The sequence below is a fragment of the Arachis stenosperma genome, chromosome 7 (assembly GCF_014773155.1).
Source record: "Arachis stenosperma cultivar V10309 chromosome 7, arast.V10309.gnm1.PFL2, whole genome shotgun sequence".
Taxonomy (NCBI): Eukaryota; Viridiplantae; Streptophyta; class Magnoliopsida; order Fabales; family Fabaceae; genus Arachis; species Arachis stenosperma.
The window spans coordinates 8178886-8192744 of record NC_080383.1 but is presented as its reverse complement, the minus strand read 5'-3'; the positions used below and the strand labels follow the sequence as shown (position 1 = coordinate 8192744).

The 13859-nt window shown below is 33.6% G+C and overlaps 1 protein-coding gene across 1 annotated transcript; it reads left to right on the top strand.

Moving 5' to 3' along the window:
• Window positions 1-2794: 2794 nt before the first annotated feature.
• Window positions 2795-13859, top strand: LOC130942223 (uncharacterized). Its single transcript, XM_057870931.1, has 7 exons — window positions 2795-3228; window positions 3482-3631; window positions 4039-4179; window positions 4389-4577; window positions 5972-6154; window positions 12243-12664; window positions 13238-13859. The coding sequence occupies exons 1-7, from the start codon at window positions 2805-2807 to the stop codon at window positions 13826-13828; spliced, it is 2100 nt and encodes a 699-aa protein (XP_057726914.1). The 5' UTR covers window positions 2795-2804; the 3' UTR covers window positions 13829-13859.

The following is a 13859-nucleotide window of genomic DNA, read 5'->3' as shown; positions in this document are numbered from 1 at the left end:
TCTCGCTCCTTTGTGTGCTTCTCATCCCGGCCCAGAAGTGGTGATCCAGATAAATTGGAACCCATATATGACGGTCTTCGTAAAGACCTGCATAATACACCCAAATCAGACTATATTACACCCAAAAACATGTAATTTACACCTCTGCTGCAGAATTTAAACATCATTACCTGAAAATCACTTGTTGTCCATAAGACCATACTTAGTAGCAAATCATTCCAATTCCTATGAAATGAGTTTTTGCTATGAGAGTTCCAAACAACTTGGCTCATTTCTTGTTCGATTTTTGCGTGTCCCTTAAGGCCGTTTAATTTGCTTGGAATCTTTTTCGTGATGTGCCAAATACACCAACGGTGAATTATTGTAGGCATACAAGCCTCTATAGCCCTTTTCATTGACACGCATTGATCGGTGAGAATTCCTTTCGGAGCATTTCTATCCATGCAACGAAGCCAATATTGAAATAACCATTTGAATGATTCAATATCTTCATTTTTCATCAAAGCGCATCCAAGAAGTATTGACCGACTGTGGTGATTCACCCCGACAAAATTAAAGAACCACAAACCAAATTATACCTAAAACAAATTACGAGAAAACAGAATTAAAATCATTACATATACCCAAATAATGATTTTATACACCTAAAACACCCAATATACACCTCTACAGCAGATTCAAAAAGAACACATAAAACAGAATTCAAATCATTAAATACACCCAAATAATGATTTTATACACCCAAAAACATCCAATATACACCTCTGCAGCATATTCATAAAACAACATTAATTTAGCATCATAAGCAAGAACAGTATATTACCTGTTTGTATTGTAGGTGATGTCAAATGAAATAACATCTCCGAAATACTCAAAGGCAGCTCTGCTCTTTGCATCGGTCCAAAAAGCAAGCTTAATCGACTGATCGTCCTCGAGTTCGAGCTCGAAAAAAAAATTTTGATTCTTCTCTTTCATTCGTAATAAGTATTTTCCGAATTCTTTTGCATCTTCTTATTCCGAAACATTCCGCACTCTCTCGTGATGTAATTTCTCACGTCATTTTCGATAAAATTTAACTCACGGTGACCCCCGGCTGCCGCAACAAATGATTGGTAAGTTTTTCTTGGTCTGATACCAGCTTCCTTGTTATTCTCTATTGTACGACGGACGGACATGCTTAGTTCTTTGTACTGTTTGAGCATCTCTGCTTGAGTTGGACAGCAAAGGATGTGAATGATGCAACACGACCTTCGAAATGATCAAAGCACTAACATTCTTCAATGTGTGTATATAAATTCTTGCAGGACAATTTAAACCAGCTGTGAGATTTGTCTTCTCGGTCGGAGATACTTTAGATTTCCATTTTTCCTCTCTGCTACATGTAATCAATTGATTCTTAATTTCGTTTCCCTTCTTATTTGTGTTTCGAACTCTTGTAGAAAAACCTGCAGCCTTCGCATAGTCCTTGTAAAATTTTGCAGCATCTTCAAGGGTGTTAAAAGTCATTCCAACCTTGGGAACAAACTGGTCATCAACAAACAGAGGGACTGCAAAATACACCCAAAAATACACCATGTTAAAAATAAGGATATACTATAGAGTTTCTGCACGTCATAAAAAATAACAAATCAACTAAAATACACCCAAATATTTTTGAACTACACCCGAACAACAACAACTCAACTAAAATAATAAGAAAAGCCATAAACTGTAAATACACCCAAACTTTTCTAAAATACACCCAAATAATTCTGATTTACACCCGAACGTCTGGTATAAAATGCACAAAATTAATCAAAGCTACTAGTACATTAGATTCAATTCACAGTCAATGTTCACGCATTAATTTCACAGTCAATGTTTACGCATTATTTAGCTAGACAATCATAAATGACTAACTGCATCAAATTCAGATTCAATAATTAATTGAAACTAAATCACACCTCAGGAACTTCATTTGATTCAAATTCAAAATCTACTTCGCCCTGGTTCAGCTAACAATCTAAAGTTGAATCATCTATTATTTTCAAAATGATTTCAAAGCTTGATTTCAGATATCATGAAAATCGAGAAAAATAAAGCAAGAAAACAGAGAGAGAAACACACGTAAATGACGAGGGAGAAACCAGTGAGAAACGCACGTAAAGAACGAATGAAAAGGCAAAGAAAAACGCACGAACGAGATCGAACAAAGAAGGCAAGAAATAGAAAAAAGAAAACGAAATCCTTTAAAAAAAGGAAGTTATATATTCGCGCGTTATTTAAAAGTCTGTTAAGGGGCGCGTGAAACACACATGCCACAAGAGGCACGTTTAAGAATAAAAGACTTGTAAGACTTGTAAGCGTTAATCGCTTGTATGCAGAGATTATTTTCGGAAGAAGAAAAGAAATTAAGGTGTTACCTAAAATTTTGATTTATATTATGTTAATTAGTTAATAATTATTAGCTATCACGTTTTATATAAAGATATTCTCATTTGAGTATTTATGAGAGTGTTGATTACATGAAGGAGCTTGACTCAAAAGTTATAATAATATATTATTCTTCCCTTGTGATCTAGATAAAGCTAAAAGCATTAGATTCGAGGATCGGAATGCAAATAGTATATATAAGATGTGAACTATACTAAGTATAACATAAGCCCGAAAGCCATAGAATTTGCAATATTTGGCAAAAAATGTCGTACCCTATGATGAGTTCATCACCAAAGAAAGAAATATTCGAAGTTGAGACAGAAGAAGATGAATTGCGTAAAAAGCTAGCGCATTACACATTAGAAGGCAGGTGGGATGAAGTAAGGAAGATGTACGACTCAAAGCCAAAGGCACACACCATAACGGTTAACGATTCTAAGGATACGGCTTTGCACGTGGCCGTGGATTTGGACGAAGGAGAAGTTGTTAAAGATCTTGTGTATGAAATCATGGCGCATAACACTGGTGCTCTGGAGAAAGGGAATGAGCACGGCGACACGCCTCTCCATGTGGCGGCGTCAAGGGGGTTTGCGAAACTGTGCAAGTGCATCATAGCGGAGAGGATAGAATTGAGGACATTGAAGAACAAGAAAGGGGAGACACCATTGTTTCTTGCTGCTCTTAATTGGCACAAGGAAGCCTTCGCTTACCTCTATGATACCGATAAGAGCCGCCCCATCACTTTTCCGGAGCTTGTCCGCGACCATGACGGAGATAGCATTCTCCACTGTGCTATTAGGAGGGAGCATTTTGGTAAGCTACCTTCATTGCTTAATTATTATAGGATATCGACTATGCTATACGTGTATTTTAAAATTAGTAATCAAAATCAGTCTCTAGTATAAAATATATGTTAAAATATAAATACACGTTAAAAATAAATTAAATTACATATATATTTATACATATATTAGTTACTGATTATAGTATACAAATAGTATTTTTAATAATCAATATATACACTAATTTGTTTTCATATATATATATTTATGTTATGGTGGAACAGATTTAGCAGTCATAATAGTGCATTGTTTTCCTGTACTTGCTACACTCCGCAACAAGAAAGGACTCACCCCTTTAAAAATCTTTGCTACTAGGCCATTGGCCTTTCGAAGTGGAATCAAATTTTCATGGTGGAAATTAATCCTTTATCACTGTAAGTATATGGTTGTATATTTTGAAAGCTACATTTATTATTATATGCTATGTTTTATTAATGTTTTTTTTTGTGCAGTATGAACATACTAATTACTTATCACTTATAGAATTGCAAATATTTGTAGATGAAAATTTATGTGCAGTTAATTTGATGTGAAATTAAAGTTAATAGTTAAAAGTTATTAAATGATTTAACATGTTTAACTAAATTATCATAATGATTCTTATCTATCAACTTCACATAAGGCTAACTACACTCAATATTTATATAATATTTTTATTTTTTTTTTGTTTAGAGTATATATTTATTTATTTACTCTTTCTCAAATGAAGTTTAAATTAAATATAATTTATTTTCTTAAATGATTGATTTCATCTACTAATTCTTTTCTTCATTTTTTAAAGGTATACTTGTAGAACCATTGGATGTCAAAAGTAAAATGAAAAAGTATTTGGAAAAGATGAACAAAACTGAACCCGAAGAATTGCTTCCAGAGAATTACACCACATTATACAAATCCTCAAAATCACTAATTTCTGTTGTTGGTATGTGAATACATTTTCATTCTATCCCTTCTCTTTCTCTCTGGTGTGTACTTGAACCAATTCAATATGAAATATGCTTCACCGGTGACATCAGATGTGACTGATTTTTTGTATATAATACTTCCTAATAATTAATTAACACGGTGAAAAACATTTAGAGATCAGAGAATTATATTGCAATGCAAACACATGCTTGTGTTTATGTGCAGGAAAACTTTTTTTTACTTGGGGAAGTGATGACAAGGTCGATGAAGAAAACCCATCAAAGGACAAGGTCGATGAAGAAAACCCATCAAAGAGATCTGAAAAATATGATGGATTCTTTCCACCAAACTATGCTGTGATTTGCCAATCTATCAAAACTGCATACGTGTATTCTGTTGGTGTTTCTGGACAAGGTATATGTTATTGCTTGTTAACTCTTTAAACACACCATCAACACTTACATATAAGCATAACAAAAAGAATGTTATAGATATAACTCTCAACTCTCAAGGGATTAGAGTAAAATGAAAAAATGTTGATTCAAAAGTAAGACAAAAACAAGAAAAACAAAATATTGGTCACTTAGAATTATTTATTTAGACCTTTCAACTTAAAGTGTGTTGATATAAGTGTGTGAGCTTTCATAACCAAAGATAAAAAAAACTTTACTATATAAGTGTAAAAAAGACTATTGCGCGAGGAAATATGAGAGGTCCATTCACACTTTTGGATCAAGATTTTTTAAAATAAGAAAGTTAGTAAAGTGATAAAGTGAGATTAATTACTCTTAAATTAAGATAATAATGAACATATTTTATAGAAATTACAAGATTAATTATGATTTGGTGGACACTTAAGTAAAGATGCTCAAAACATCTTTACATAAAAATATTTGATTTCGTCTATTGAATAAATTATCATGTATTAGATTTTTGAGATATGGCATAGATTAAAGTGATATTTTTATTAAAAAGTGTTGCGATATTATTAAAATTGTTATTTTTATTTTTATGTCAATTTTTTAATTTGTTTAAAATTTAAATTTTTAACAAAAAATTTATTAGAGAATTATTTTTTTTGTTATTTTTTATAAATTTTATAATATTATGTTTTTTTTTATTTCATTATCATTTTAATACTTTTTATTTTGAGAACTAAATTTTTACGAGTTAAGTTTTATTTTAAAAAAATTTATAATTTTTTAATAATTTTTTATTTTTTATTTTTAAAAATTTATATTTTAATCTACTAATTATTCTATTTTTAGTCTAGTAATTATTATCTATTTTTAAATTTCTTGAATAAAAATTTATTGTGAAATTCAAATTTTGAAAAATATTATTTTGTATTAATTTAAAAAATCTAATGTCATTTGAATTGATATTACTTAAAATCATTAATATAATTATTTCTTTTCTTAGATCTTTTAATTTACTTGTTGATTTAATCCTATTCATAATTTATATTTTTATTATTAATTTATATTTCTTAGAACATATTTTTAAATGTGGATAAATAAACAACCTAAAAAAAATTTATTTTTATCATCTTTATGCGAGTAGTATCCTTATAATTAACCATTTACTTTACCAACTTTTTTACTTTAAAAAATTCAAATTTCACACTTATGCATTATTACAAAGGAAGAGCTGTTATTCCTACCCGTTTTCTTGATTTCTTCGTCATTCGCGTAGCTAGGCTTGGGTGGTTGGAGATGTTGATGGTGATTATAGAACACTTTGACTACATTGAAATGATTATTATTACGATATATTGGTTAAAATAATTATTGCATATGCTTGTTAAGTGTTAAATAAGGTAAGGAAGACAAAGAAGAATCACCAATGGAGTAATCAACTGTTGAAGGCACTCATGAAAAACGCTTATGAGGCATTCACTGGAACTGGCGGTATACCATCTGATGATGATTGGAAAGATGACTTCGAGAAAATAAATGATGTTTTTACACAAGGGCAGAACCCGCCGGAAGGTATCTTCGTACTATTGTGGACAAAAGAAATGATTTAATAATTATTAGTTACATAAATATTTATTACTTGAGCCTTGATAATCTATATATATAAAATTATATCAAATCAACTTTAAATTAAGAGATAACAATGTTTTAAATTTTTCTCTCAATTAAGTTTTAATTTTATATCTAATTTCATAAGTTTATTGTTGGAAAAAACTCAATAAAAGTTCAAAAATAAGAACCTGTCTAACAGCGAAAACACCAAAAATAATTTTCTCACAATCTGTGCAATTAAATAGGCAATACCAAAGATACTCCAACCAGCAAATATAATGGCAGAAATTAAATAATTAGACACCAAAATTTTAACATGGGAAAACCCTTAAAAGAGGGACAAAAAACTCACGGAACCTAGTCCAGTAAAATCTTCCACTATCAGAATAATGGGTACACAAACAGTCTTCCTAGCTAGTGACACTAGGGTATCTCAACAATCAACAAAATACATCATCAAAACTGATGGAATCAACATAAACCCTCCACAAAGTGGGTATCTCAAATCAGGCAAAAGAGAAGGCAATACAACTAGCAAGTTATATCCTAATGTTCATCTCTACACCAGGAATAACATACTAAAATTTTATAAAAAATGGAGCGAATTTACCATATCAATGTAATCAAAATGACAATGCTCTTTTTCCCCAATTTTCTTCTTCTCTCGATGCAGAAACCGTCAGTTTTCTTCAATGCTTTCTTTTTGGAATTTAAAAGAAAGCTTCTCATCCTCTCTTGTGGCCTGTACGCCACTTTTTTCATTCTTTTTATTTATTTTTTTAAAGTTTGTGGGTCCCATTTGGTTGAGGATCCACCAACAAATCTTTCCTTCACCAACTCAAATAGGGATAGGCGGCTTCACCAAACCTGTCTTCTCTTTATAGGAATCAAACTTCACTGCAGGTAAATTCTTAGTCATCATATTTGAACCATTATCATCAGTATAGATCTTCTCAAGTACATATGACTTCATCTAAAGCACTTGACATATCCAATGATACCTTACCTCTATGTGTTTTGATCTGGAATGAAACATTGGATTCTTGCTGAGATGAATAGTACTCTGACTGTCACAGAATAACACAAACTTCTCTTGATTGATGCCTAACTCTTGTAGAAATTTTTTCATCCACAAGAGTTCCTTAGAAGCTTCAACAACAGCAATGTATTCTGCCTCTATAGTAGATAAAGCAACACATTTCTGAAGTCGAGATTACCACGACACAGCTCCCCCTGCAAAAGTCATCATATAACCAAAAGTAGACTTCCTTGAATCAAGATCCCCAGGCATATCCGCATCTGTGTAACTATCCAACATAGGTTGGCCACTTCCAAAGCCTAAACAAACTCTGAAAGTACCATTAAGGTATCTGAGAATCCACTTCACTACTTACCAGTATTCCTTGACAAGATCAGAGAGAAACCGACTAACAACTCTAACGGTATGAGCAATATCCGGCCTGGTGCAAACCATAGCATACATCAAACTGCCAACTGCAGATGCATATGAAATCTTCTTCATTTCTGCTTTCTCTTTCTCACTTGTAGGACATTGCTGCGAACTCAACTTGAAATGACTAGCAAGTGGAGTACTAATAGGTTTGGAACTACTCATGCTAAACCTCTTTAAAACCTTCTCAATGTACTTCTGCTGCGACAACCACAGTTTTTCATTCTTCCTGTCACGAGTGATACTCATGCCAAGGATTTTCTTTGTAGGACCCAAATCCTTCATAGCAAAGGATATGTTCAAGTCTTTCTTAAGACTTTCAATCTTCTTAGTGTCATGACCAACAATCAACATGTTATCAACATAAAACAAGAGAATTATAAAATCACCATCAGAGAATTTCTTAATATACACACAATAATCAGAAGAAGTCTTACTATACCCATAACCTTCCATGAAGGAATCAAACTTCGTGTACCACTGCCTTGGCACTTGCTTCAACCCATATAAGCTCTTCTTCAACTTGCATACAAGGTGCTAATTTCCTTTGACCTCAAAACCCTCTGGTTGCTCCATATAGATGTCTTTATCTATGTCACCGTGAAGGAATGTAATCTTCATATCAAGCTGCTCAACCTCTAAATTCAAGCTAGCCACCAATCCAAACACGACTCGAATAGAGGACATCTTCACAACTGGAGAGAAAATCTCCTCAAAATCAATACCTTTCTTTTGCTCAAAATCTTTCACAACCAATCGAGTTTTGTACCTTGTCCGTGAGATATTTTCATCCGCTTTCAATTTGAACACCCATTTATTCTTGAATGCTCTCTTACCATTCGGCAACTTCACCAATTCAAAAGTATGATTCTCATGCAAGGATTTTATTTCTTCTTGCATGGCCTTCAACCAATCTTTCTTATACTCATCAGATATAGCTTCCTGGTAGCTCTCTGGCTTCCTAGTATCAGTGTTCATCATATACTCTTGAGGAGAGTATTTTTGAGAAAGATGACGCTCTCTAGTAGATCTTCTCAATTTAGGCTCAACTGGTGGTTCAGGTGAAACCTCAACATCTGGTGAAATTTTTGCATCTGGCACCTCAGATTGATGGGTAGGTTCATCATGTAAATCATCACCATCATTATCAACTTGTACATCTCCCCCATAAACAGAAGGTCTAGTGGAAGGACCAGGTTCATCATTAGCAGAACGTCTAACAATTATTGTTGGCTTATTTGTCTTCTCAAGATCTTTAATAGTTTGGTCTTCAAGAAAAATTACATCTCGGCTTCTAATTATCTTCTTGCTCACCGGATCCATAATCTGTAACCAAAGTCTTTGTAACCATAACCCATGAAGATACACTGCTTTGACTTTTTATCGAGTTTAGACCTTTCATCTCTTGGAATGTGAACAAAAGCCATGCAGCCGAACACTCGCAAGTGACTATAGGAGACATCTTTCCCTCTCCAAAATTTCTCTGGAACATCACCATTTAGTGGAACTGAAGGAGAAAGATTGATCAGATCTACTTCAGTCCTCATCGCTTCACCCCAAAAGGATTTAGGCAACTTTGCATGAGAGAGCATACACCTGACTCTATCATTGATAGTGCGATTCATTCTCTTTGCAACTCCATTATGTTGAGGAGTCTTAGGAACCGTCTTCCCAAGCTTGATCCCATATTCTTTAAAATACTCTTCAAACGGACCCTGTATTCACCACTATTATCTACTCGAACACATTTCAATTTTTTTCCTGTTTCTCTTTCAACACTTGCATGAAAGTGTTTGAAGATACTGAGCACCTGGTCTTTAGATTTCAAAACAAAAGCCCACACTTTTCGAGAATAATCATCAATAAAAGTAACAAAATATGATGCACCACCTAATGTCTTAGCATCCATAGTGTAAACATCAGTGTGAACTAAATCTAGAACATGTGATCTCCTATGAGGTCCCGAATTATGAAATGATACTCTAGATGCTTTCCAACAAAATAATGAGTACAAGTATTTAAAGTTGTACCTTTCACTAGAAGTGAGTGCTTCTTGGCCAAGACGCTTAGTCCTTTCTCGCTCAAGTGACCAAGACATATGTGCCACAAATTAGAAGAAGAATCATCAGCTACATTTGCATCTTCTTTGCACAACTTTGCTTGCAACCGATAGAGAGTAGTGAGACTATTATCTTCTCTAGCAACAATGAGAGCCCCTTTGTTAATCTTGCATTTTTCACTACCAAAGGAAGTACAATACCCCTCTAGATCCAATGCCTTCACTAAAATGAGATTGAACTGCATATCTGGCGCATGCCTAACATTTTTCAACTGCAACTTGCATCCCATGTTGGTTTCAAGCCACATATCACACATATCAATGATACACACTCCTTTATCTCCCAATTTGATCTTGCCAAAATTTCCATCAGTATAGGAAGTGAAAATTTTACGCTTCGGAGTGACATGACATGAGGCACCAGAATCCATAATCCAAGTGAAATAATCACAGACAAGATTCACATAATTTTTATCATATGTGATAAGAACATCTTCATAAACAATAGCAGTAGTTTCTTTATCACTATCTTTACTTTTGTCTTCATTTCTTTCCCTTGATTGTTCTCTTTTCAAGAACCTACAATACCTCTTGATATGCCCCAACTTGCCACAATGGTGACAAATGAACTCTTTTCTTGGCTTGTACTTTCCTCTTGACTTGCTTTGACTCTCTGACCTGTCAGAACTGTGAGGTTTTCTACTTTGACTTCTCTCCCGTGACTCTGAAACAAGTGCTTCTGACTGGGAGGAGGCATTAGTCAAACCTCGCTCTCTTCTTCTGGCTTCTTCATTCAACATGCTCTCTTTAACCATTGCTAACGTCAACTTTCCATTTGGAGCTGAGTTAGTCAGTGTTACAACCAGAACTTCCCAACTATTAGGCAAAGAGCTCATCAACAACAAGGCTTGCAACTCATCATTCAAAGTGATTTCATTATTTGTCAGTTGGTTTACCGTCTATGCTCAAGTGCTCCGGTATTGATTTACCTTCAACATACTTCATATTGACAAGCTTCCTAATCAAGAATGCTTTATTTTGCACATTCTTTCTCTCATATACCTCCTTCAATTTCTTTCACATCTTCTCGGTATTCATTTCAGTGTCAACATGTGGATACATGCTAAGATCAAGCCATTGCCTAATCAAAGCAACTGCCTTTCGATTCAGCTTCTTTCATTCAGCATCAGATTTAATACATTTGGATTTATCTCCCTCCATAGGATTATACAAGTCCTTGCTATACAATATATCTTCCATGAGGGTCTTCCAAATTGAATAATTTTAGGAATTTAATTTGGCCATATTCGGTCTATGAGTATTTTCCTCCATTTAATCAGCACAGAGATAAACAACCAGGCTCTGATACCACTTTGTTGGGAAAAAACTCAATAAAGGTTAAAAAACAAGAACCTGTCTAACAGCGAAAGCACCAAAAATAATTTTTCCACAACCTGTGTAATTAAATGGGCAATACCAAAGATACTCCAAGCAGCAAATATAATGGCAGAAATTAAATAATCAGACACCAGAATTTTAATGTGGAAAAACTCCCAAAAGAGGAACAAAAACCCACGGGACCTAATCCAGTAAAATCTTCCACTATCAGAATAATGGGTACACAAACAGTCTTCCTAGTGACACTAGGGCATCTCAACAATCAACAAAATACATCATCAAAACTGATGGAATTAATATAACCCTCCACAAAGTGGGCATCTCAAATCAGGCAAAAGAGAAGGTAATATAACTAGCAAGTTATATCCTAATGTTCATCTCTACATCAGGAATAACATACTAAAATTTTATAAGAAATAGAGCGAATTTACCAGATCAATGTAATCAAAATGACAATGCTCTTTTCCTCCAATTTTCTTCTTCTCTCGACGCGGAAACCTTGTTTTCTTCGATGCTTTCTTTTTGGAATTTCAAAGAAAGCTTCTCATCCTCTCTCGTAACCTGTACCCCACTTTCTTAAGTTCATGGCCCACTTGGTTAGAGACCCACCAACATTTATTATATTAATAATCAATTAAAACTTTTAGGTATATACTTGAGTGTCACTTAGGTTTAGTTTGATAAAATTTTTATTTTTTAAAAGTAGCTTATAAAAGTTAATTGGTAAATCAAATAAAAAATAACTTTTAATAAACATAAGCAACATCAATGGTATTTGGTAAAATAGTTTTTAAAATTTAAAAATACTATAGATATAAATGTAAACATTAAATTTAAAAATTAGTTAACATATAAGATTATATTAAACTTTTAAATTTAAAAAGTTCTATTTTAAGTGCTTTCAAAAGTACTTCATCTTTTAAAAGTTGCAAGCACAAGCACATAGTCAAAATTTTTATTTTTTTATTAAGAAATAGTTATAATTTATACTCTGTTGTATACATATTATGTTTTTTTTTTCCAAAAATTTATTCTACAAGTATTTTAATTTTATGACGATATATAATTGATAGCATTCATACCGATTTATTTTATTTCAATTTATTCATCAGCTGATAACCAATCTAATAACCAAAAAACAGAGATGGCTTCCGATAATGAAAAGGACTCGTCATCAAAGAAGAAAACCGAAGCCCATGAACATGATGATGATGATGACGACGATGAGCAGGAGAAAATGACACCGTTCTTAGTGGCAGCAAAGTATGGCATAGTTGAATTGGTGGAAGAGATTCAGTCCAGGATACCAAGTGCCATCTACAACACCAACTCAAAGAAGCAAAACGTGTTGCTGGTGGCAGTGATAAATAGGCAACCCCTTGTTATTGAGAAATTGAGGAAGATAATATGGCCTTTGAAACCAAACATTTGGAAGAACATGGTGGGAGCGACAGATGATGAGGAGAACACAATGTTGCACTTGGCAGCAGCTGCTTTAGAAGTGAACTCTTGGACCATAGCTAACTCGACCTTGCAAATGATGTGGGATACGAAATGGCATGAGGTACGGAAACTTTTAATTTAAAAAAAAAATTACACTTATTTTAATTTTATTGAAGTTTGACCAAATTACACTCATCTTGATATGTACACTCCACATATACGTGCACTGTGCACTGATCTCTTTGGCTTTCTAAAATTTCAATAAAAAAATAATTACAGAAAACTTCTTTTAATTTAATATAAATCATTTTTTAAATTATTTTTATTTCAAATTTAAATTCTAAATATTAAATATTCAACCTTAGTTACTCTTAAATTTTAAATACTAAACTTCAAATTATCCGATATTAACAACTCCCCATTTCCTTGTAGAACAAGCACCGAAGCATGTCGGTTCTTGGATGTTGTACCATTTGAAATCAATAATAATGTTCAAACTGACAACTAACTTCTATACTAGTAACCACGTAACAAACCAACATCTGGCATGCAAGAATATAAACTTTGGATGAAGAACAACAGATAAGTTTAAAATTTAAAATCCAAAATTTAAGAAAAATGAATTAATTAAAAAATAACAATTTCCTAACATTACTCTAATAAATATAATAATTTTGCGTGCTTGTGGTTGCAGTATATTAGGGGCATAATGCCTGAGGAGAACTACTTGAGAATCAATCACCACAGGAAAACAGCAAAGCAAATCTTCATCGAATCACACAGAGATCTTATTAAGAATAGTATCACAGAGCTGAAGGAGACATCAGTAGCTTGTAGTGCTGTGGCTGGTATCATTGCCAGTGTTGCCTTTGCTTCCACCAGCAGCACCAGCGGCGGCGGTGGTAACGGTAGCGACAACAAAGGACTGGAAGTAGGCAAAGTCGAGTCCGATACACTGGCCGTTGCTTCTCTTGTTGGGCTTTGCTTGTCCGTATCTTCAATCATAATGTTCCTTTCTCTTTACAATTCTCGAAAACTAGCCGACGATTTTCGGAGATCCTTGCCACTGAAACTTCTTCTGGGTTTGATTTTCCTCTTCCTCTCAGTTGCAGCAATGATTATTTCCTTCAGCTCCGGCCAATACTCTCTCCTTAGTCGCCATGGTCGCTCCTTCTTGATTCCGCTTTATGCAGCAACTTCCTTTCCTGTTTGTTTATTTGTCCTCGTCCAGATTCCACGTTGCTTTGATATTCTCAAAACTATTATATCTTCTCAACTTCCCTAACTTCTTGCTTCATAATACTAATCATACCATA